Consider the following 26,091-nt stretch of genomic DNA (forward strand, 5'->3'; position numbering starts at 1 on the left):
TTCCGCTGTCTGCGCTTGGTTTCTGCTGGTTCTCGGCGATGGGACTCCAGGTGCTCAGCGCCCTCCCGGATGCTCTTCCTCCATTTTGGGCAGTTGTGGGCCAGGGATTCCTAGATGTTGGTGGGGATGTTGCACTTTATCAAGGAGGCTTTGAGGGTGTCCTTGAAGCGTTTCCTCTGCCCACCTGGGGCTCACTTGCCGTGTAAGAGTTCAGAGTGGAGTGCTTGCTTAGGAAGTCTCGTGTCAGGCATGCGGACGACGTGGCCCGCCCAACGGAGCTGATCAAGCGTAGTCAATACTTCATTGCTGGGGATATTGGCCTGAGCGAGAACACGGACGTTGGTGCATCTATCCTGCCAATTGGATTTGCAGGATCTTGCGGAGGCAGCGCTGGTGGTACTTCTCCAGTGTTGTGAGGTTTCTGTTGTATGTAGTCCACGTCACTAAGCCATATAGGAGGGCGGGCATTACTACTGCCCTGTAGACCATAAGCTTGGTGCTAGATTTGAGGGTCCTGGTCTTCAAATACTCTCTTCCTCAGACGACCGAAGGCTGCGCTGGCACACTGAAGGCGGTGTTGGGCCTCGTCGTCAATGTCTGCTCCTGCTGACAGTAGGCTCCCGAGGTATGGAAAATGGTCCAGCTTGTCCAAGGCCTCGTCATGGATTTTGATAATCAGGAGGGCAGTGCTGTGTGGTGGGGTCAGATTTGTAGAGGATCTTTGTCTTATGGATGTTTAGTGTAAGGCCCATACTCTCGTACGCCTCAATGAAGGTGTTGGCGATGGCTTGGAGTTCAGCCTCCGAGTTTGCGCAGATGCAAGCATTGTCTGCGTAATGTAGTTCAATGACAGGATGGGACAACCTTGGATCTGGCCTGGAGGCGGAGGAGGTTGAACAGATTCCCATTTGTTCTATAATTTAGCGCCACTCCAGCAGGGAGCTTGTTAAGAGTGAGATGAAGCATTGCAGCAAGGAAGATGGAAAAGAGCGTTGGTGCGATGACGCAGCCTTGCTTGACCCCGGTCCGGACGTGGATTGGTTCAGTGGTGGATCCACTGGTCAGGATAACGGCTTGCATGTCATCATTGAGCAGACAGAGGATGGAGACAAACTTTTGAGGGCAGCTGAAACGGAGGAGGACACTCCATAATCCCTCACAGCTGACACTGTCAAAGGTATTTGTGAGGTCAAAGGCGGCCATGTACAAGGGTTGGTGCTATTCCCTGCATTTCCCTTGTAGTTGTCGCGCGGTGAAAATCATGTCCATTGTATCCCGTAGTGGATGGAATCCGCATTGTGACTCTGGGAAGAGCTCTTCAGCCACAGGGAGAAGACGATTGAGGAGGATTCTTGCGATGACATTCCCTGCGGCCGACAACAGGGAGATTCCTCTGTAGTTACCGCAGTTAGACTTGTCCCCTTTTTTGAAGATGGTCACGATTACGGCATCCCCGAGATCTCCTGGCATGCACTCCTTCTTCCAGATAAGAGAAACGAGGTCATGTATTCATGCCAATAGTGCTTCTCCACCATGCTTTAGTGCTTCAGCGGGAATTCCATCTGCTCCTGTTGCCTTGTTATTCTTCAGCTGATGGATGGCCTCTTCTACCTCGTGCCGGGCTGGGGCTGTGCCGAGATGATGGCGAGCAGCATGCTGCGGGATGGAGTCGAGGATACGCGCGTCGAAGAGAGAGTCTCGGTTAAGGAAATGCTCCTTCCAATGAGCACCAGCTGCCTCTCTGTCCTTGATGAGTACCTCTCGTTCTTGGCCAGCAGTGGGGTAGGGCCTTAGATGCTTGGGCCGAATGTGATCTTGACTGCGCTGAAGAATCCACGCACGTTGTGGTTGTTGGTTAAATGGGAAAAACCGTGCATGCACAGTATTTTGAATGGGCCGTGTGCACCTAAAAAAAAGAGAATATTGGTGATGACCCTTTAAATAGCGCTGGTGGGGGGGTCCTTACTGCTGTTGAACCAATATTCAGCTATGCGAGGTTCGGAGAGTGTGTTAGCTCAAGCATTGAGGCTGTAAAAGGCGGAGCTGGCGTCAAATCAGCGTTATATGCTGATGACATCACGACCTGCGAACTCTGCATACTTCCGATGCGAGCTCCTGGCGTCAACGCTAATACCATCACCAAAATGGTGTGCCAAACAAAGGGCACCACGCAACCCTTTAGGTCAGTGAAATATGTACATTTGGTGAAAAAAAATTCAAAATCTGACAAAGACGAGTACTTTTTGCTAGATTTGAAGAAAAAGTAGTTTTCCACGAATAAAAAACGATGAGATTGTGCTGGTACTTAGGCCTGTAAACAATCTATGGTGGTGCCCCAAAAGGCACCAAGAATTTATTATGTATGTCCCAGTGTATTCTCTCCAGTCAAGAACAGATCTGTTCTTGTAATACATCATCATCATAGGCAGTCTCTCAAATTGAGGATGACTTGCTTCCACGTCAAAAAGTTCACAGGTGTTTCAATGAAGGACCTAAAATTCCAGGTCCCGAACTACATCTTGAAGGGTGGAAGATGCTTGTGCGTGGATTTTTTTTAATGTGTGGTGACCGCTGCACACCAGCCACATCATGGGCTTGATAGAGCTAGGTCTTGGTCCAGTAGCAAGGATTAATCAAGATGACTGGAGATCAGCTCTGCTGCACGGACCGAGTGCGCATACATATCGCAGTGTGGGCTGGCCCATGCTGCCCCAGGGCCCTCGCCTCTTCTGGACCCCAAACTCATGCCTCTCCTGGGCTCCGATCGCGTCCCTCTACAATCTCTCACCGCTCCTTCGCCCCGACCTCGTAATACATACATAAAGTGTAACTCAATCTCGTTGTATTGCAGATCATGTGTCACACATTCAACGTTCCTGCAGGATTTATCATTTGGAGACTATAGTTTATATGCATTTTTAAAAAGGAGCAAGGAGAAAGTACAGCCTTCATCCTTGTTGCTAATGATTCTCTATGAATACCAACTATATATTAAGCTGCAGAGAATTTTCTACATAGGAACTTCGAAATTACACGCGCTCACCCTTTCTGATACGTGTGCCCCATGCAGGCAAAAGCCTCCAGGCCAAACCAGGTTCCATATGTGAAACACACACCCCAACACCTGTGGGGAAAAAAAGGTAGAAATTATATTTATACAGCAGCTTCAATGAGCTCAGGACATCCCAAAGCACTTTAAAGCTAATGAAGTGCTTTTTGAAGTGTAGTCACTGCTGTAATGTAGGAAACGCGGCTATCAATTTGCACACAGCAAGCTCCCACAAACAGCAAAGTGATAATGACCAAATAATCTGTTTTTGTTATGTTGGTTGTGGAATAAATATTGATCAGGATACCGGGAACAACCCCCCTGCTCTTCTTCGAAAATAATGCCACGAGATCTTTTACATCCACCTGAGAGAGCAGATGGGGCCTCGGTTTAACTTCCCATCCGAAAGACGGCACCTCAAACAGTGTAGCACTGGAGTGTCAGCCTAGATTTATGTGGTCAAGTCCCTGTAGTGCGATTTGAATCCTCAAGTTTCTTGACTCAGAGGCGACAGTGCTATCCACTGAACCACAGCTGACACTATAACAAAAGCAAACATTTAGGTAAATTTGTATCAAGCCTTGGTTAGATCACACTTGGAGTACTGTCTACAGTTCTGGTCGCCATATTATAAAAAGGATTTCGAGGCACTGACGAGACTGGAAAAAAAGATTTACCAGAATGATACCAGAACTGCGAGGTTATACTTATCAGGAAAGGTTGAACAGGCTGGATCTCTTTTCTCTTGAGAAGAGAAGGCTGAGGGCTGACCCAATAGAGGTTTTTAAAATTATGAAAGGTTTTGATAGAGTACACACAGAGTGTCCCTCTGTCACAGAGGAAGAGCAAAACTAGAGGCCATCAATACAAGATAGTCATCAAGAAATCAAATAGGAAATTCAGAAGAAACTTCTTCACCCAGAGAGTGGTGAGAATGTGGAACTCGCTACCACAGGGAGTAGTTGAGGAGAATAGTATAGATGCAGTTAATGGGAAGCTAGATAAGCATATGAGGGAGAAGGGAATAGAGGCTTATGCTGATAGATTTAGATGAGGAAGGATGGGAGGAGACTCGAGTGGGGCATAAACGCTGACATTTACTGGTTGGGCCGAATAGCCGGTTTCTGTGCCGTATATTCAATGTAAAAGGATTATGCATTGGTAATAAAAGCAGACTGACTGAGCTTTTTATCAGGGAGCCACCCTCAAACCTGACCAAGCAGCAATCACCATTGGTCACAACACAGCGAAAATAAAAGTGCATAGAATTGAAGGTAACATGTTGCTTGTGTTGGAGATAGAACAGAGGATAATAATAAACTGAACATTCTCTGGTGCTCCCCCAGGGGATTTTTACTGGGGCCTCAACGTTTCATATATAGCAGGGTAGATAAGGGGGAGCCAGTGGATGTAGTGTATTTGTATTTTCAAAAAGCATTCTATAAGGTGTCACACAAGAGGTTATTACATCAAATTAGGGCTCATGGAATTAGGGGTAATACATTAGCATTGATTCAGGATTGTTTAACAGACAGAAAGCAGAGAGTAGGAATAAATGGGTCATTTTTGGGTTGGCAGGCTGTAACTAGTGGGTTACCGCAAGGAGCAGTGCTTGGGCCTCAGCTATTTACAATCTATATCAATGATTTGAATGTTGGGACCGAGTGAAATGTATCCAAGTTTGCTGACGATACAAAGCTAGGTGGGAAAGCAAGCTGTGAGGAGGAGACAGAGGCTGCAAAGGGATATAGACAGGTTAAGTGAGTGGGCAAGAACATGGCAGATGGGATAAAATGGAGAAATGTGAAGTTATCCACTTTGTTAGGAAAAACAACATTTAAAAAAAAAAAGAGATGAGAGACTAGGAAATGTTGGTATTCAGAGGGACCTGGGTGTCCTTGTACACGAAACACAAAGTTGATATGCAGGTACAGCAAACAATTAGGAAAATAAAATTGTATGTTAGCCTTTATTGCAAAAGGATTGGAGTACAAGAGTAAAGAAGTCTTATTGGAATTACATAGGGCTTGGTGAGACCACACCTGGAGTACAGTGTACAGTTTTGGTACAGGAAGGATAGACTTGCCTTGGAAGGAGTGCAACAAAACTTCTCTAGACTGGTTCTTGGGACAAGGGGATTGCCCTATGAGGAAAGATTGAGTATACTAGGCTAGTCTAGAATGAGGGTTTACAGTCTCAGATAAGGGGTCGGCCATTTAGGACTGAGATGAGGAGATATTTTTTCACTCAAAGGGTTGTGAATCTTTGTAATTCTCTACCCCAGAGGGCTGTGGATTCTCAGTCATTGAGTTTATTCAAGACAGAGATGGATAGATTTTTGAATACTAAGGGAATCAAGGGATATGGGGATCGGGCGGGAAGGTGGAGTCGATTTGGAAGATCAGCCATGATCTTATTAAATGGCAGAGCAGGCTCAAAGGGTCGAATGGCCTACTCCTGCTACTTCTTATGTTCTTGAATATATTAATGACTTGTATGAAGGAAATGAGGGGAGTATTTCCAAGTTTGCAGATGGCACTAAATTAGGAGGCACAGCAAGTTGTCGCGATGCTGGCAGGAAGTTAGAAAGAGACATAGGGGCCAAGTTTCCACCGACTCTTAGAACGGTGCTCCGTGAGGTCCGTCGACTTTCTGGAACAAAATCGTACCTAACCCTTACCGTGGCATTCTCCACGCTCATCAGGTCTTCTTCGGACTTGGTGGAGAGCAGCAGAACCAGCAGGGGGGGGGGGGGCGAAGCCAGGTCCCGGTGCTGAAAACAGTGCACATGCACGCTAGAGTGCGCGCGCATGTGCAGTAGCACCTCTCCCCCAGATTCTGTATGCGTGTGCTGCAGGCTGTGTGGGAGGGGCCCGAAGCACACCGCCCCTCGCCCTGGCTGAATGGGCTCCCCGCTGCGACCTGCAAGGGAACTTGGCCCCCCCGTGTTGTGTTTATTACCGTTTTCAATTAATCTAGTGCGATAAGTCATCAAACAGGAAAGATGGGTAAAAACTTGGTTATTCTTGCAATTCATGTCTCAGTAGTGTTGGGGAAAATAACCCTTTCAATAAGGAAGTGATGGCTAGCATATATCTTTCTGATTTTCTCCTCTTGCTACTCTTCTGAAAGCAGTGAATTATAATGGATACTGTTCCACAGTGCCAGGCACCTTCTACTAACTTCCACAAAGGACAAGACATAAGTAGGATGAGAGCTGGGCAGGCTCGTCTGTTTAAAGTTGCCCCCCACTCCTCTCCCAACCCCCTCTTCCTCCTCTTCTCTTCTCCTCTTCTCCCCCCCCCCCCCACCCCCTCCTCATCGGTGGCCTGTTTCCTTCCCTTCACATAAAGGTAGGAACTTCTATTTTTTTTATTTGTTATTGATTGCTTATTACTTTGGTCTTGGTGCTTTAGGTGCAGGGTTCATTCTATTTTTTTTTATTTGTTAATTAATTGCTTATTACTTTTTGTGCTTTGTAAGTCTTGGTGCTTTAAATGTACTGCTTTGTTTAGTGCTTAGTGCTTTAAATGTACTTATGCTTCTTTAATGTTGTTGTGAAGGTGTTTAGTGCTTTGGAAAATCCTCCAACTTCCCTTCGCGCGCCCCCCCCCCCCCCCCCCCCCATCCATCTCTGGCTACCTGCGCTCATTTCTTAAGTCTTCGCAAGGTTTTTCTGAGCGTACAAAAGTGGACAAATATGCTGGCCTAAGTTAGTTTGGAGTAACTTTTCACTGTCTAAACTTGCTTAAATGGCCAAAACAGGCGTAAGTGGCTGGTAACGCCCCCTTTTGAAAAAGAAAACTGAACTAAAAAGAAACTGAACCAACTCACTGAAACTGGAGCAAACTAAATGTGGAGAATTGCGATTTTTAAAATACTCCAATAAAAACTAGTTGCTCCAAAAAAAATAGGAGCAACTCCAGTGGAAACTTGACCCCATAGAGACTAAGTAAGTGGGTAAAACTGTGGCTGATAAAATTCAATGTTGGGAAGTGTGACATCATCCACTTTAGATCCAGGAAAAACAAATAAGAATATTTTCTATGGGTGAGAGACGAGGAGCTGTGGGGGAAACAAAGGTTTTGGGTGTCTATGTATACAAATTACTAAAGGCTAGTGCACAGGTTATCAAAAAATCTTAATGGAATGTTGGCCTTTATTTCAAGGGGGTGGTTTACAAAGGGGAGGAAGTGATGTTGCAGTTGTACTTGACTTTGGTCAGACCTCATCTGGAGTACTGCATTCAGTTTTGGGCTGTGCACCTCAGCAAAGTTATACTGATCTCGAAAGGGCTACAGCACAGATTTACCAGAATTATACTGGGACTTAAAGGATTAAACTGAGAAACGGTAAAATAAACTTGGTTTGTATCCCCTTCAGTTTAGAATGTTGAGCGGTGGTCTAATCAAGGTGTTTAAAATGTTAAAAAGATTTGATAGGGTAGATATAGAGAAACAGCAGAGCACATCAGGAGGACGGAGCATTTAAACACAGTGCGGAAACACAGGGGCATCGGTAGTGCATCGAAGCACATTGGGAGAGAGGAGCATTTAAACACAGCGCAGGAACATAGAAATAGGAGCAGTAGGAGGCCATTTGGCCATCCGAGCCTGCTCTGCCATTCAATAAGATCATGGCCGATCTGATCTTGGACTCAACTCCACTTCCTTGCTCGCTCCCCATAACCCTCGACTCCCTTATCGCTCAAAAATCTGTCTATCTCCACCTTAAAGTTCTTCAAGAATGTAACGAGTAGGGTGGATAAGGGGGAACCAGTGGATGTGATGTATTTGGATTTCCAGTAGGCATTTGATAAGGTGCTACATAAAAGGTTACTGCACAAGATAAAAGTTCACGGGGTTGGGGGTAACATATTAGCATGGATTGAGGATTGGCTAACCAACATAAAACAGAGAGTCGGGATAAACGGGTCATTTTCCGGTTGGTAAACAATAACTAGTGGGGTGCCGCAGGGATTGGTGCTAGGGCCGCAACTATTTACAATCTATATTAATGACTTGGATGAAGGGACCGAGTGTAATGTAACCAAGTTTGCTGATGACACAAAGATGAGTGGGAAAGCAAATTGTGAGGAGGACACAAAAAATCTTCAAAGGGATATAGACAGACCAAGTGAGTGGGCAAAAATTTGACAGATGAAGTATAATGTAGGAAAATGTGAGGTTATCCACTTTGGCAGAAACAATAGAAAAGCAGATTATAATTTAAATGGAGAAAAATTGCAAAGCGCTTCAGTACAGAGAGACCTGTATGAAACACAAAAAGTTAGTATGCAGATACAACAACTAATCAGGAAGGCAAATGGAATCTTGGTCTTTATTGTAAGGGGAAGAGAGTATAAAAGCAGTTAAGTCCTGCTACAACTGTACAGGGTTTTGGTGAGGCCACACTTGGAGTACTGCATATAGTTTTGGTCTCTGCATTTAAGAAAAGATATACTTGCATTGGAGGCTGTTCAGAGAAGGTTCCGGAGATGAGGTGGCTGACTTATGAAGATAGGTTGAGTAGATTGGGCCTATACTCATTGGAGTTCAGAAGAATGAGAGGTGATCTTATCGAAACATAAAAGATAATGAGAGGGCTGGACAAGATAGATGCAGAGAGTATATTTCCATTCATGGGAAAAACTAAAACTACGGGGCATAGTCTCAGAATAAGGGGCTGCCCATTTAAAACTAAATGAAGGAATTTCTTCTCTCAGAGGGTTGCAAATCTGTGGAATTCACTGCCCCAGAGAGCTGTGGAGGCTGGGTGTTTGAATATATTTAAGGCAGAGATAGAAAGATTTTTGAGCGATAAGGGAATAAAGGGTTAAGGGGAGCGGGCAGGGAAGTGGAACTGAGTCCATGATCAGATCAGCCATGATCCTATTAAATGGTGGAGCAGGCTCGAGGGGTCAAATGGCCTACTCCTGCTCCTTTTTCTTGTGCTCTTGTGTTAAATATGTTCAATGACGCAGCCCCCACAGCCCTCTGAGGTAGAGAGCCAACGATTCACATCCTCAGAGAAGAAATTCCTCCTCATTTCCGTTTTAAATGGGCAACCTCTTATTCTGAAACTATGCCCCCTAGTTCTAGATTCCCCCCATGAGGGGTAACATTCTTTCTGCATCTACCGTGTCCAGCCCCCTCAGAATCTTATACGTCTCAATAAGATCACCTCTCATTCTTCGAAACTCCAGTGAACACAGGCCCAACCTTTCTTCATAAGACAACCCCTTCATCTCCAGAATCAACCTTGTGAAGCTTCTCTGAACTGCCTCCAATGCAAGTATATCCCTCCTTAAATAAGGAGACCAAAACTGCACACAGTACTCCAGGTGTGGTCTCACCAATGCCGTGTACAATTGTAGTAGGACTTCCCTACTTTTTTACTCCATCCCTCTTGGAATAAAGACCAACATTCCATTTGCCTTCCTAAGAACATAATAGGAGCAGGAGTAGGCCATTTGGCCCCTCGAGCCTGCTCCGACAGTCAATATCATGGCTGATCTGATCCTGGCCTCAACTCCATTTCCCTGCCCGCTCCCCATAACCCTCGACTCCCTTATCATTAAAAAAATCTGTCTATCTCCACCTTAAATATATTCAAAGACCCAGCCTCCACAGCTCTTTGGGGTAGAGAATTCCAAAGATTCACGACCCTCAGAAGAAATTACTATTCATTTCTTTTTTAAATGGGCGGCCTCTTATTCTGAAACTATGCTCCCTAATTCTAGATTCTCCCATGAGGGGAAACATCCTCTCTGCATCTACCCTGTCAAGCCCCATCAGAATCTTATGTTTCAATAACATCACCTTTCTTCATAAGACAACCCCTTCATCTCAGGAATCAACCTCTTGAACCTTCTCTGAACTGCCTCCAATGCAAGTATAACCCTCCTTAAATAAGGAGACCAAAATTGTATGCAGTATTCCAGGTGTGGTCTCACCAATACCCTGTACAGTTGTAGCAGGACTTTTACTTTTATACTCCACTCCCTTGCAATAAAGGCCAACAATCCATTTGCTTTCCTGATTACATGCTAACTTTTTGCGTTTCATGTACAAGAATCCATAGATCTCTCTATACTACAACATTTTGTAATCTCTCCCCATTTAAATAATAATTTGCTTTTTTATTTTTCCTACCAAAGTGAACAACCTCACATTTTCGCAGATTATACTCCATATGCCATTTGCAGATTTTTTGCAATCTCCTCGCAACTTACTTTCCCACCTATCTTTATATCATCAGTAAATTTGGTTACATTACACTCAGTCCCTTCATCCAAATCATGAATATAGATTGTAAATAGTTGAAGCCCTAGCACTGATCCCTGTGGCACCCCACTAGTTACAGTTTGCCAACCTGAAAATGACCCATTTATCCCGACTCTCTGATTTCTGTTAGTTAGCCAATCCCCATGAGCTCTTATCTTGTGCAGTAACCTTTTATGTGTCACCTTATCGAATGGCTTCTGGAAATCCAAATAGATGACATCTATTGGTTCCCCTTCATCCACCCTGCTCGTTACATCCTCAAAGAACTCCAGCAAATTTGTCAAACATGATTTCCCTTTCATAAAACCATGCTGACTCTGTTTGACTGTATTATGATTTTCTAAATGTCCTGCTACTGCTTCCTTAATAATGGACTCCAGCATTTTCCCAATGATAGATGTTAGACTAACTGGTCTATATTTCCCTGCTTTCTGTCTCCCTCCTTTCTTAAATAGGGGCATTACATTTACAGTTTTCCAGTCCGCTGGGACCTCTCCAGAATGCAGGGAATTTTGGTAGATTACAACCAATGCATCCACTATCTCTGCAGTTACTTCTTTTAAGACTCTTGGATGCAGGCCATCAGGTCCAGGGGACTTGTCCACCTTTAGTCCCATTATTTTGCCTAGTACTTTTTCCTCTGGTGATAGTGATATGTTTTAAATTTCCCCCTCCCAATAGCCCCTTGATTATCAATTATTGGGATGCTTTTAATGTCTTCTACCGTGAAGACAGATACTAAATATTTGTTCAAAATTCTGCCATTTCCCCATTTCCCATTATTAATTCCCCAGTCTCATCCTCCAAGGGACCGTTTATTTTAGGTATTCTATTTTTATATACCTATAGAAGCTCTTGCTGTCTGTTTTTATATTTCTTGCGAGTTTACTCTCAAACTATCTTCTCTCTATTTTTTTATTCATCGTCCTTTGTTGGTTTCTAAATATTTCCCAATCCTCTGGCCTTCCATTATTCTTCGCAACATTGTATGCCTTTGTTTTCAATTTGATACCATCCTTTACTTGCTTAGTTAGCCACAATGGTTCATCCTTCTCGTAGAGTCTTTCTTTCTCACTGGAATATATTTTTGCCGAGTTATAGAAATATAGAAAATAGGTGCAGGAGTAGGCCATTCGGCCCTTCGAGCCTGCACCACCATTCAATAAGATCATGGCTGATCATTCCCTCAGTACCCATTTCCTACTTTCTCTCCATGGCCCTTGATCCCCTTAGCCGTAAGAACATAATAAGAACATAAGAATTAGGAACAGGAGTAGGCCATCCAACCCCTCGAGCCTGCTCCGCCATTCAACAAGATCATGGCTGATCTGGCCGTGGACTCAGCTCCACTTACCCGCCCGCTCCCCATAACCCTTAATTCCTTTATTGGTTAAAAATCTATCTATCTGTGATTTGAATACATTCAATGAGCTAGCCTCAACTGCTTCCTTGGGCAGAGAATTCCACAGATTCACAACCCTCTGGGAGAAGAAATTACCTCTCAACTTGGTTTGAAATTGGCTCCCCCGTATTTTGAGGCTGTGTCCCCTAGTTCTAATCTCCATAACCAGTGGAAACAACCTCTCTGCCTCTATCTTGTCTATCCCTTTCATTATTTTAAATGTTTCTATAAGATCACCCCTCATCCTTCTGAACTCCAACGAATAAAGACCCAGTCTACTCAATCTATCATCATAAGGTAACCCCCTCATCTCCGGAATCAGCCTAGTGAATCGTCTCTGTACCCCCTCCAAAGCTAATATATCCTTCCTTAAGTAAGGTGACCAAAACTGCACGCAGTATTCCAGGTGCGGCCTCACCAATACCCTGTACAGTTGCAGCAGGACCTCCCTGCTTTTGTATTCCATCCCTCTCGCAATTAAGGCCAACATTCCATTCGCCTTCCTGATTACCTGCTGCACCTGCAAACTAACTTTTTGGGATTCCTGCACAAGGACCCCCAGGTCCCTCTGCACCGCAGCATGTTGTAATTTCTCCCCATTCAAACAATATTCCCTTTTAATGTCCCCCCCCCCCCCCCGCCAAGGTTGATGACCTCACATTTTCCGACATTGTATTCCATCTGCCAAACCTTAGCCCATTCGCTTAATCTATCTAAATCTCTTTGCAGACTCTCTGTGCCCTCTACACAACCTGCTTTCCCATTAATCTTTGTGTCATCTGCAAATTTTGTTACACTACACTCTGTCCCCTCTTCCAGGTCATCTATGTATATTGTAAACAGTTGTGGTCCCAGCACCGATCCCTGTGGCTCACCACTGACCACTGATTTCCAACCTGAAAAGGACCCATTTATCCCGACTCTCTGCTTTCTGTTAGCCAACTAATTCTCTATCCATGCTAATACATTTCCTCTGACTCTGCGTACCTTTATCTTCTGCAGTAACCTTTTGTGTGGCACCTTATCGAATGCCTTTTGAAAATCTAAATGCACCACATCCATCGGTACACCTCTATCCACCATGGTCGTTATATCCTCAAAGAATTCCAGTAAATTAGTTACACATGATTTCCCCTTCATGAATCCATGATGCGTCTGCTTGATTGCACTATTCCTATCTAGATGTTCTGCTATTTCTTCCTTAATGATAGCTTCAAGCATTTTCCCCACTACAGATGTTAAACTAACCGGCCTATAGTTACCTGCCTTTTGTCTGCTCCCTTTTTTAAATAGAGGCGTTACATTAGCTGCTTTCCAATCCGATGGTACCTCCCCAGAGTCCAGAAAATTTTGGTAGATTATAACGAATGCAGCTGCTATAACTTCCGCCATCTCTTTTAATACTCTGGGATGCATTTCATCAGGACCAGGGGACTTGTCTACCTTGAGTCCCATTTGCCTGTCCAGCACTACCCCCCTAGTGATAGTGATTGTCTCAGGTCCTCCCTTCCCACATTCCCGTGACCAGCAATTTTTGGCATGGTTTTTGTGTCTTCCACTGTGAAGACCGAAGCAAAATAATTGTTTAAGGTCTCAGCCATTTCCACATTTCCCATTATTAAATCCCTCTTTTCATCTTCTAAGGGACCAACATTTACTTTAGTCACTCTTTTCCGTTTTATATATCGGTAAAAGCTTTTACTATCTGTTTTTGTTTTGCGCAAGTTTACTTTCGTAATCTATCTTTCCTTTCTTCGTCATTCTTTGCTGTCATTTAAAATTTTCCCAATCTTCTAGTTTCCCACTAACCTTGTCCACCTTATACGCATTGGTTTTTAATTTGATACTCTCCTTTATTTCCTTGGTTATCCACGGCTGGTTATCCCTTCTCTTACCGCCCTTCTTTTTCACTGGAATATATTTTTGTTGAGCACTATGAAAGAGCTCCTTAAAAGTTCTCCACTGTTCCTCAATTGTGCCACCGTTGAGTCTGTGTTCCCAGTCTACTTTAGCCAACTCTGCCCTCATCCCACTGTAGTCTCCTTTGTTTAAGCATAGTACGCTCGTTTGAGACACTAATTCCTCACCCTCAATCTGTATTACAAATTCAACCATACTGTGATCACTCATTCCGAGAGGATCTTTTACGAGATCGTTTATTATTCCTGTCTCATTATACAGGACCAGATCTAAGATAGCTTGCTCCCTTGTAGGTTCTGTAACATACTGTTCTAAGATACAATCCCGTATGCATTCTATGAATTCCTCCTCAAGGCTACCCCATGCGATTTGATTTGACCAATCGATATGTAGGTTAAAATCCCCCATGAATATCTCCTCAAATGTTTGCCACTGCTCATCTACCGTCTTACCCTTTAGTCTATTTTCCCGGTCCACTTTAGCCAACTCTGCCTTCATACCTTTGTAATTGCTTTTATTTAAGTTCAGGACACTAGTTGGAGAGCTCACCCTCAAAATGAATTTGAAATTCTACTATGATCACCCTTCCCAAGAGGATCCTTTACTAAGAGATCATTAATTTATCCAGTCCAATTACACATTAACAGATCTAAAATAGTCTGTTCCTTGGTTGGTTCTACAACATATTGTTCTAAGAAACCATCCCGAATAAACTCTATGAACTCTTCCTCAAGGCTGCCTTTGCCAATTTGATTTGTCCAATCAATATGAAGATTAAAATCACCCATGATTATTGCCATACCTTTCTTACAAGCCTCCATTATTTCTTGATTTGTACGCTGTCCTACAGTGTAGCTACTGTTACAGGGTCTATCGACTACTCCCACCAGTGACTTCTTTCCCTTATTATTTTTTGTCTCCACCCAGCAGTAGATGCAGTGCAGCAGAATACATCATGAGAGCGGATACAAAAACAACAACAAAAAACAGTGACATCACAGAAACATAGAAACATAGAAAATAGGTGCAGGAGTGGGCCATTCGGCCCTTCAAGCCTGCATCACCGTTCAATAAGATCATGGCTGATCATTCCCTCAGTACCCCTTTCCTGCTTTCCCTCCATACCCCTTGATCCCCTTAGCCGTAAGGGCCATATCTAACTCCCTCTTGAATATATTCAATGAACTGGCATCAACAACTCTCTGCGGCAGGGAATTCCACAGGTTAACAACTCTCTGAGTAAAGAAGTTTCTCCTAATCTCGGTCTTAAATGGTTTACTGCTTATCCTAAGACTGTGTCCCCTGGTTCTGGACTTCCCCAACATCGGGAACATTCTACCCGCATCTAACCTGTCCAGTCCCGTCAGAATCTTACATGTTTCTATGAGATCCCCTCTCATCCTTCTAAACTCCAATGTATAAAGGCCTAGTCGATCCAGTCTCTCCTCATATGTCAGTCCTGCCACCCCGGGAATCAGTCTGGTGAACCTTCGCTGCACTCCCTCAATAGCAAGAACATCCTTCCTCAGATTAGGAGACCAAAACTGAACACAATATTCCAGGTGAGGCCTCACCAAGGCCCTGTACAAATGCAGTAAGACCTCCCTGCTCCTACACTCAAATCCCCTAGCTATGTAGGCCAACATACCATTTGCCGCCTTCACCGCCCGCTATATCTGCATGCCAAATTTCAATGAATGAACCATGACACCCAGGTCTCGTTGCATCTTCCCTTTTCCTAATCTGCCACCATTCAGATAATATTCTGTCTTCGCGTTTTTACCCCCAAAGTGGATAACCTCACATTTATCCACATTATACTGCATCTGCCATGCATTTGCCCACTCACCTAACCTGTCCAAGTCACCCTGCAGACTCCTAGTGTTCCCCTCACAGCTCACACCGCCACCCAGCTTAGTATCATCTGCAAACTTGGAGATATTACACTCAATTCCTTCATCCAAATCATTGATGTATATTGTAAAGAGCTGCGGTCCTAGCACTGAGCCCTGCGGCACTCCACTAGTTACTGCCAGCCATTCTGAAAATAACCCGTTTATCCAGACTCTCTGCTTCCTGTCTGCCAACCAGTTCTCTATCCACGTCAGTATATTACCCCAATACCATGTGCTTTGATTTTGCACACCAATCTCTTGTGTGGAACCTTGTCAAAAGCCTTTTGAAAGTCCAAATACACCACATCCACTGGGTCTCTCTTGTCCATTCTACTAGTTACATCCTCAAAAAATTCCAGAAGATTTGTCAAGCATGATTTCCCTTTGATAAATCCATGCTGACTTGGACCGATCCTGTCACTGCTTTCCAAATGCGCTGCTATTTCATCCTTAATAATTGATTCCAACATTTTCCCCACTACTGATGTCAGGCTAACCGGTCTATAATCACCCGCTTTCTCCCTCCTTTTTTAAAAAGTGGTGTTACATTAGCTACCCTCCAGGACAGAGCTGTCCTCCTCTGTTGAATTCTAAATTTCTCCCAGTCCTCAGGTTTGTTGCTTTTTCTGGCCAATTTATATGCCTCTTCCTTGGCTTTAAAACACTATCCTTAATTTCCCTTGTTAGCCACGGTTGAGCCACCTTCCCAGTTTTATTTTTACTCTAGACAGGGATGTACAATTGCTGAAGTTCATCCATATGATCTTTAAATGTTTGCCATTGCCTATCCACTGTCAATCCTTTAGGTATCATTTGCCAGTCTATTCTAGCCAATTCACGCCTCAAACCATAGAAGTTACCTTTCCTTAAGTTCAGGACACTATTTTCTGAATTAACTGTGTCACTCTCCATCTTAATAAAGAATTCTACCATGTTATGCTCACTCTACCCCAAGGGGCCTCGCACAACAAGATTGCTAATTAATCCTTTCTCATTACACATCATCCAGTCTAGGATGGCCAGCTCCCTAGTTGGTTCCTCGACACATTGGTCTAGAAAACCATCCCTAATACACTCCAGGAAATCCTCCTCCACCGCATTACTACCAGTTTGGTTAGCCCAATCACTATGTAGATTAAAGTCGCCCATGATAACTGCTGTACCTTTATTGCATGCATCCCTAATTTCTTGTTTGATGCTGTCCCCAACAGGACAGTAGGTAGGTGATTGGTTGGTGAGTAGTAAAGTTTTTTTCCCCTCTAAGCTAAGACAGTAGTTTAAACTATAACCTACTTTATTAAATTAAAAACCAAACTAGACAAACTAATTAATATAACTATAAATAATCGTTGAATAAAGACTTTGATTAATTAATAAATAAAACAATGTTATACTAAGATATGGCAGAGCAGGTTGTGTGTCTAGACTGCAGTATGTGGGAGTTTGTGGACAGCGAGACCGTCCCGAGCAAAAATGTCTGCAGGAGATGTCTCCATCTCGAGTCTCTCTGGCTCAGAGCCTTTGAGCTGGAGTGTGAGTTGGAGACACTTGACACATAAGGGCGGGGGCGGAATTTCTGGACAGTTTTATCCAGAATACAGTCATACCCCAGAGGAAAGCACAGGTTCATGAAAGGGAAGGTGTGAGACTGTTAGGAAGCTGGGTAGCAGCGTAAGATAGAACTTAGCTGCATAATGTTTTAAAATGTGTAATAATGCTTTGTTAACTATTATATGATAAAAATAACTGCAACATGTGTAAGCTTAACTAACCATGAAACAAGGCCGAGAAGCAAAGCATGATGGTAAATTAAGCCGATATTATGTTAACTGCAAATGTACTAAAGTAGTTTGGAATGCTCGTCATGTTAGAATCCAGGATGTAGTCAAGGATAGAGCGTTAATTAGCTACGAAATGAGATTAAAAGTCTGCAACATATAACATTTTCTTATCGCTAAAGTTGTAAGACCAAGCTAGGTAATGATCTATGTGTAGTTGTTTGTGTCGAAGTTCCCAGAGAAGGATAGCTCATTTAGCAAAAAGCAGGAACAGGGAGGATAGCAAGATACGGTAGACTGGGCTATTGAAGGTCAAAGGATGTTTGAATTAATAACTAGAGTATTGTAATGTGATGGGGCCCAGACAGCTGCAAGCTGCCACGAGCACTTGAAAGGGAAAAAAGGTATAAGAAGCAGCTATTGAACCCTGAAGGCAGCGTGAACACAGAGGAAGACTGGTAGAGAATTACAGTCAACTGAACACAGCAAGAGACCGCGTTCGCAGTCACTCAGAGGGCTTCCGCTGAGGATTTAAGGAACAGACAATCGCCTTGTTAACTATTATTTCTTTGTACTGGAAGTAATCCACTTAATAAAATTTGTTGCTTACAAACAATATACCTGTACCCAGTGTTGTTTGCTTTGGTCACAGAAAAGTCTCTTAAGTCAGATCTTACAGCAGGGAATTAGGAGAGGTTGAGAAACAGGTCCCGCAGTTACTGGTCCTGTCCATCAGGTACGATGCACTCGCTACCTGTAAGGCCAAGGAGGAGGATTGCAGGGAGGACAGCCACAATGCAGACCATGGCACTGTGGCTCAGTCCAATGTGGTAGTAATAGAGGAGTCTATAACTAGAGGGATAGATAGCGCCCTCTGCAGCCAAGAACGAGAATCCCGAAGGGTGCGTTGCCTACCGAGTGCCAGAATAAGAGATTTTTCACGGCAGCTGGAGAGGAACTTGGAAAGGGAGGAGGTAAATCCAATTGTCATGGTCCATGTAGGAACAAATGACATAGGTAGGAACAGGGAGGTGGTCTCCCGTCTCCCCAGTATCCTCCCTCACCTCCGACAATAAATGTGAGGAGCTCATGGACGTCTTTATCTTTAAGATTGAAACCATCCGTTTGGCTGCCTCTGCCTCTTCCCTTCCTTCCTCTAGCCCACCAGGTCAAACTTCCTCTCAGGATTTCCCCCGGCCCTAGCCCTAGCCCTGACTTCACACCTTTCTACAGCTTCTCTCCGATCTCCCCTCATGACCTTTCCGAGCTCATCCGGTCCATGCAACCCACATCCTACTCCCCTGACCCTATTCCTACCAAACTGCTGACCACCCAACTTCCTTTTCTGGCTCCCATGTTAGCTGACATTGTTAACGGTTCTCTCTCCTCAGGTACTGTCCCCCTCTCCCTCAAATCTGCCGTCATCACCCCTCCTCAAAAAACTAATCCTCGACCACCTGCATCCTTTCAAACTACCGTCCTATCTCCAACCTCCCTTTCCCCTCCCAAGTCCTTGAACGTTTTGTTGCCTCCTAAATATGTGCCTATCTTTCCTGCAATTCCATAGTTGAATCCCTCCAATCCGGTTTCCGTGCCTGCTACAGTACTGAAATGGCTCTCAAAGTCACAAATAACATCCTTTATGACTGTGACAAAGGCAAACTATCCCTCCTTGTCCTTTTTGACTTGTCTGCAGCCTTTGATATAGTTGACCACTTCAACGCCTCTCCACCATCGTCCAGCTAAGTGGGACTGCACTCGCCTGGTTCCATTCTTACCTATCTAATTGTAGGCAGAGAATCACCTGCGATGGCTTCTCTTCCCACCCTCGCATCCTTACCTCTGGTATCCCCCAAGGATCTGTCCTTGGTCCCCTCCTAGTTCTCATCTACAGGTTGCCCCTTGACGACAACATCCGAAAACAGTGCAGTTTCCACATGTACACTGATGACACCCAGCTCCACCTCAATATCAGTTCCCTCAACCCCTCCACGGTCTCAAAATTGTCAGACTGCTTGTCCGACATTCAGTTCTGGATGAGCAGAAATTTTCTCCAGTTGAATATTGGAAAGCCCGAAACCATTATTTTCGGTTCCCGAGTCACAGACTCCATCCCTTTCCCCAACTTTTGTCTGAGGCTGAACCAGACTCTTCGCAACTTTGGAGTCACGTTTGACCCTGAAATGAGCTTTCGACCACATATCCGCAGCATAACTAAGACCGCCTATTTCCACCTCCGTAACATTGCCCATCTTCGCCCTTGCTTCAGCTTATCCGCTGCTGAAACCCTTATCCATACCTTTGTTACTTCTAGACTTGACTATTCCAACGCATTCCTGGCTAGCTTCCTACATTCTACCCTACATAAACTAGAGGTGACCCAAAACTCGGCTGCCCCTGTCCTAACTCGCACCAAGTCCCACTCACCCATCACCCTTATGCTCGCTGACCTACATTGGCTTCCGGTTAAGCAGCGCCTCAATTTCAAAATTCTCTATTTTCGAATGCCTCCATGGCCTCACCCCTCCCTATCTCTGTAATCTCCTCTAGTCGCCCCCCAGGACCTTGAGGGTAATAATCTCTGGATTATTGCCTGAGCCACGTGCAAATTGGCATAGAAGCAGACAGAACAGGAGAATTAACACATGGCTAAAGAGCTGGTGTAGGAAAGAGGGGTTCCTTTTTATGAGACACTAGCTCTAGTTACGGGACCGGGAGGAATTGTACCGATGGGACGGGCTCTATCTGAACCGGGATGGGACCCGTGTCCGAGCGGAAAGAGTAAATAGGAAGGTGGCAAAGGCTTTAAACTAGTAAGATGAGGGGAGGGATCGACAAGAAATGTAACCAGTCTAAATATAAACAAAACAGGAAAAGAGAGCACAGGAAAGAATAAAGTAAGAGAGAACATTGGTGGCAAGGGAATAAATAGAGTTATAGAATAGGAGTATAAAAGGTGGTTAAACATAAAGTGAGAGGAAATCCGATTAAAAATTAGTTAAACAGTCTATATAGCAATGTACACAGTGTCCATAATAAACCAGAGGAGTTGGGGGTAATCATGTGTTACGAGGAATCAGATATTGTAGGGATTACTGAAACATGGCTACAGAAAAATCAGGACTGGGAATTAAACTGATGCATTTAAGGGGAGGCTAGACAAGCATATGAGGGTCGAGTGGAGCACAAATGCTGGCATGAACTGGTTGAGCTGAATGGCCTGTTTCTGTGCCGTATATCCTATGTATGTATGTAAACATTGCAGAGTATAACACATTTAGAAAATATAGAGTGGGTAACAGGGGAGGTGGAGTAACTGTACTTATTAGGGAAAACGTAATGCTGGTAGAAAAAAAGTGACTCAGCTATCAGGCAAGTCAAAAATAGAAACAATATGAATGGAGATAAAAGATAATAAAGGATCAATCACACTAATAGGCGTAATCTACAGACCATTCAATAGAGAAAGGGAGGTGGAGGAAGAAATATACAGACAAATTAGGGAAATGAGTAAAAAAACAGAGAATAATAACCATGGGGGATTTCAACAACCCCGATAGTAATTGGACGGAAGAGATAGGTAAAGGGGATAAGGGTTTTTACAATGTGTACAGGACTCCTTTCTAACCCAATATGTAAAAAGGCCAACAAGGGAGGATTCTTTATTGGATCTAGTAATGGGGAATGAACCAGGGCAGATAAGAGAAGTAAAAGTAGGGGGAACATCTAGGCAACCATAATATAATACGCTTCACAATAATTGAGAAGGACATAAGTATGATGAAAACCAGGCTAATAGATTGGAGAAAAACTGATTTTAAGGGGTTGAGAATAGAATGTGGGGAAAATAAAATGGGCAACAATATTTGCAAAAAACGATGTAGAACAGCAATGGGAAACATTTAAAACTGTGCTCAGAGTGCAGGAACAATAAATTCCGCTAAAAGGAAAGAACTATCCCCATTACTAGATCCAATAGCGAATCCTCCCTTGTTGGCCTTTTTACATACTGGGTTAGAAAGGAGTCCTGAACACACAGGAGAGAAGTAAAAAAAAAACTATTAGGAAGGCAAGGAGGAACTGAGAGATTAAATTACCAAGGAACATAAAACAAAATAGTAAAATATTTTACAGGCACATCAATAAAAAAAGAAAGGTTGGGATGGGAATTAGGGGATAGACAGGATAATACCACAGGTAACGATTAAATAATTATTTTGCTTCAGTATTTAGCAGGGAGATAGAACAGGTAGACATGACATTGGATGATGAGATTAGTAATGAGATAAGTACATTTAAAATTAAAAAGGAGATATATTAAATAAAGTAATCAAACTCAGGAAAAAACCCTGGTCCGGATCGATTACATTCACTCATTTTTAAAGAATCTATGGGAGGTAGCAGAGGCATTACTTCACATATTTAATAATTCATTAGAAAAAGATGTAGCGCCAGAGGACTGGCAGATAGCTAATGTTATACCTATAATTTAAGATGGGGGATAGAACATGTCCAGGGAATTATAGACCAGTCAGCTTAACATCGGTGGTCGGAAAAATATTGGAATCCCTACTAAAGGAGAAAATAGAAGAACATCCAGAAACCAAAAATATAATGATCAATAGTCAGCATGGATTTCAAAAAGGAAAATCTTGCTTGACTAACCTAATTGAATTTTTTGAAGAGGTAACAGAGAGAGTAGACAACGGTAATGCAGTAGATATAATTTATCTAGATTTTCAAAAGGCCTTCAAATAAGGTACCCCATAATAGACTGATGAACAAGGTCAGAGAATTCGGAGTCTAGGGACAAATAGCAGAATGGATAGCTAGCTGGCTTCAAGACATAAAGCAGAGAAGTAGGGGTAAAAGATAGCTATTCACAGTGGCAGAAGGTGGGTAGTGGTGTTCTACAAGTATCAGCGCTGGGACCACTTCACAATTTATATTAACGATTTAGACTTTGGAATCAAAAACACAATTTCTAAATTTGCAGATGACACCAAATTGAGGGGTGGGGGTGGGGGGGGGGGGATAGTCAGTACTGAGGACTGTAACAAATTACAGGAGGACATTAATAAACTTGCAGAATGTGCATATAATTGGCAAATGAAGTTCAACACAAATAAATGTGAGTCATTTTGGTAGGAAGAATAGGGAGGTCACTTATTACTTGGAGGGTGAGAGTCTGGGTGGGCTGGAGGAACAAAGGGATCTCAGTACAAATACACACATCACTAAAGTAGCGACACAAGTTAGCAAGGCCATAAAAAAGCAAACCAAGCACTCGGGCTTTTTTTTAAAAAGAGGTATAGAATTGAAAAGTAGGGAAGTTATTGAACCTTGGTTAGACCACACTTAACACTGTGCAGTTCCTGTCGCCAAATTATAAAAAGGATATAGAGGCACTGGAGAGGTGCAGAGAAGATTTACAGGGATGATACCAGAAATGCGAGGGTATACATATCAAGAAAGGATGAACAGGCTGGGTCTTTTTCCTCTTGAAAAGAGGCTGAGGGGTGATCCAATAGAGGTCTTTAAAATGATGAAAGGTTTTGATAGAGTGGATAGAGAGAGAATATTTCCACTTGTGGGGAAGAGAATAACTAAAGGCCAGCAATATAAGACAGTAACCAAGAAATCCAATAGGGAATTCAGAAGAAACTTTTTAACCCAAAGAGTGGTGAGAATGTGGAACTCACTACCACAGGGAGTGGTTGAAGCGAATAGTATAGATGCATTTAAGGGGAGGCTAGACAAGCATATGCTGGAGAAGTGAATAGAGGGTTATGCTGGCAGAGTTAGATGAGGAAAGATAGGAAGCTCGAGTGCAGCATAAATGCCGGCATGGATTGGTTGGGCCGAATGGCCTGTTTCTCTGTCGTATATCCTATGTAAACTATTTCCTCTGGCAGGGGAATCCAGATCAAGGGGGCATAATCTTAAAATTAGAACTGGGCCAGTCAGGAGTGAAATCAGGAAGCACTTTTTCACACAAAGGGTAGTTAAAATCTGGAACTCCCTCCCCCAAAAGGCTGTGGGTGCTGGATCAATTGAAATTTTCAAGAGCGAGATCAATAGATTTTTGTTTGGTAAGGGTATCGGGGATATGGAGCAAAAGCGGGTAAATGTAGTCGAGATAGGAGCAGGAGTAGGCCATACGGCTCCTCGAGCCTGCTCCACCATTTAATACCACCGTGGCTGATCCGATCATGGACTCAGCTCCACTTCCCTGCCCGCTCCCCATATTCCCTTATCGGTTAAGAAACTGTCTATCTCTGTCTTAAATATATTCAATGATCCAGCTTCCACAGCTCTCCCAGGTAGAGAATTCCACAGATTTACAACCCTCGGAGAAAAAATTCCTCCTCAACTCAGTTTTAAATGGGCAGCCCCTTATTCTAAAATTATGCCCCCTAGTTCTAGTCTCCCTTGATTTTAATTGCTCCATCATTGGTGCCTTCGGCTGCCTAGGCCCTGGGCTCTAGTTCCCTGCCTGGGTCTCTCCGCCTCTCTACCTCTCTCCTCCTTTGGGAGGCTCATTAAAACATACCTCTTCTGCCCTAGTATCTTCTTGTGTGGCTCGGTGTCAAATTTTATTTTATACCGCTCCTGTGATGCACCTTGGGACATTTAACTACGTTAAAGGCGCCATATAAATACAAGTTGTTGTTGTTGTGTCCTGTGCCACTGATGCAGCTTGTACAGGTAATGGACCTGTGAAGACAACTAAAACACTGGGGAGATCTTTCCACATTAATCCTCAGATTCGGGCAGCCTCCGGCTACAGAGATGCTGATAAAGAATCAGAAGGAAGATCTAATGGCAGGGGCTGGCTTGTCAATCATGTTAATTGGCAGTAACATTCTACACATGGCATCACCGGGAGATGGTGACTCGGACACAAGTGACACCCAGTTAGCTTTTGAGAAACATTTTTTTTGATAATTGAGCCGGTAATACCATTTCCTCTCCAAGTGACAACTACATTACATCAACGTGTTGCCTATCCATTGTGCCTAACCAACTGATGGGCATCTGATGGGGCACGATTTGCAAACAAAAAAGAAAACAAAAGCCACTTTGCTGTTAAACACCGACAGTTTATGTATTCTTTTCTTCATTCTTTGGATATGGGCACCGTATTTAATGGCTTGTATTTAATGCCATCCCCTAGTTGCCCTGACTGAATGGCATGCTAGGTCACTTCTGAGGGTTGTGGAGGCCAAGTCACTGAACATATTTAAGAGGGAGATATAGCTAGATTTCAAGACGAAAACGACATCAAGGGGTGTGGGGAAAACGCGGGAATATGGTGTTGAGATAGAGGATCAGCCATGATCATATTGAATGGCGGTGCAGACCCGAAGGGCCGAATGGCCTACTACTGCTCCTATTTTCTATGTTTCTATGTTTCTATCAGTGGAAACATCCTCTCTGCATCCACCTTGTCAAGCCCCCTCATAATCTTATACGTTTCAATAAGATCACCTCTCAGTCTTCTGAATTCCAATGAGTAGAGACCCAACCTACTCAACCTTTCCTCATAAGTCAACCCACTCATCTCCGGAATCAACCTAGTGAACCTTTTCTGACTGCCTCCAAAGCAAGTATATCCTTTCTTAAATATGGAAACCAAAACTGTATGCAGTATTCCAGGTGTGGCCTCACCAATACCTTGTATAACTGTAGCAAGACTTCCCTTTTATACTGCATCCCCTTTGCAATAAAGGCCAAGATTCCATTGGCCTTCCTGATCAGTTACTGTACCTGCATATTAACCTTTTGTGCTTCATGCACCAGGACCCGCTGTATTGCAGCACTTTGCAATTTTTCTCCATTTAAATATTAACTTGCTCTTTGATTTTTTTCTGCCAAAGTACATAACCTCACACTTTCCAACATTATACTCCATCTGCCAAATTTTTGCTCACTCATTTAGCCTGTCTATGTCCTTTTGCAGGTTTTTCATGTCCTCCTCACACATTGCTTTTTCTCCCATCTTTATATCGTCTGCAAACTTGGCTACGTTACACTCGGTCCCTTCATCCAAGTTGTTAATATAGATTGCAAATAGTTGGGGTCCCAGCACTGATCCCTGTGGCACCCTACTAGTTACTGATTGCCAACCCGAGAATGAACTATTTATCCCAACTCTCTGTTTTCTGTTAGCCAATCCTTTATCCATGCTAATATATTACTCCCAACCCCGTGAACTTTTATCTTGTACAGTAACCTTTTATGTGGCACCTTGTCAAATGCCTTCTGGAAGACCAAATAAACCACATCCACTGGTTCCCCTTTATCTACCCTGTTCGTTACATCCTCAAAGAATTCCAGAAAATTTGTCAAACATGACTTCCCTTTCATAAATCCATGCTGACTCTGCCTGACTGAATTATGCTTTTCCAAATAGCCTGCTACTGCTTCTTTAATAATGGACTTAAACATTTTCCCAACCACAGATGTTAGGCTAACTGGTCTATAGTTTCCTGCTTTTTGTCTGCCTCCTTTTTTAAATAGGGGTGTACATTTGCAGTTTTCCAATCTGCTGGGACCTCCCCAGAATCCAGAGAATTTTGGTAAATTACAACCAATTCATCCACTATCCCTGCCACTACTTCTCTTAAGACCCTAGGATGCAAGCCATCAGGTCCAGGGGATTTATCCGCCTTTAATCCCATTATCTTACTGAGTACCACCTCCTTAGTGATTGTGATTGTGTTAAGTTCCTCTCTCCCCCCCCCCCCCCCCCCCCATA

General features: G+C 43.6%; 1 protein-coding gene across 1 annotated transcript in view; it reads right to left on the bottom strand.

The window, feature by feature from the left end:
* lss (lanosterol synthase (2,3-oxidosqualene-lanosterol cyclase)) overlaps positions 1 to 26,091 on the bottom strand; it is a 138,870-nt gene that overhangs the window by 15,674 nt on the left and 97,105 nt on the right. Inside the window, exon 19 of the mRNA XM_070876275.1 lies at positions 3,044 to 3,124. Within this exon, the coding sequence (XP_070732376.1) occupies positions 3,044 to 3,124 (81 nt within the window). The remainder of the gene's footprint in view (positions 1 to 3,043; positions 3,125 to 26,091) is intronic.

The sequence above is a fragment of the Pristiophorus japonicus genome, chromosome 3 (assembly GCF_044704955.1).
Source record: "Pristiophorus japonicus isolate sPriJap1 chromosome 3, sPriJap1.hap1, whole genome shotgun sequence".
Classification (NCBI taxonomy): Eukaryota; Metazoa; Chordata; class Chondrichthyes; family Pristiophoridae; genus Pristiophorus; species Pristiophorus japonicus.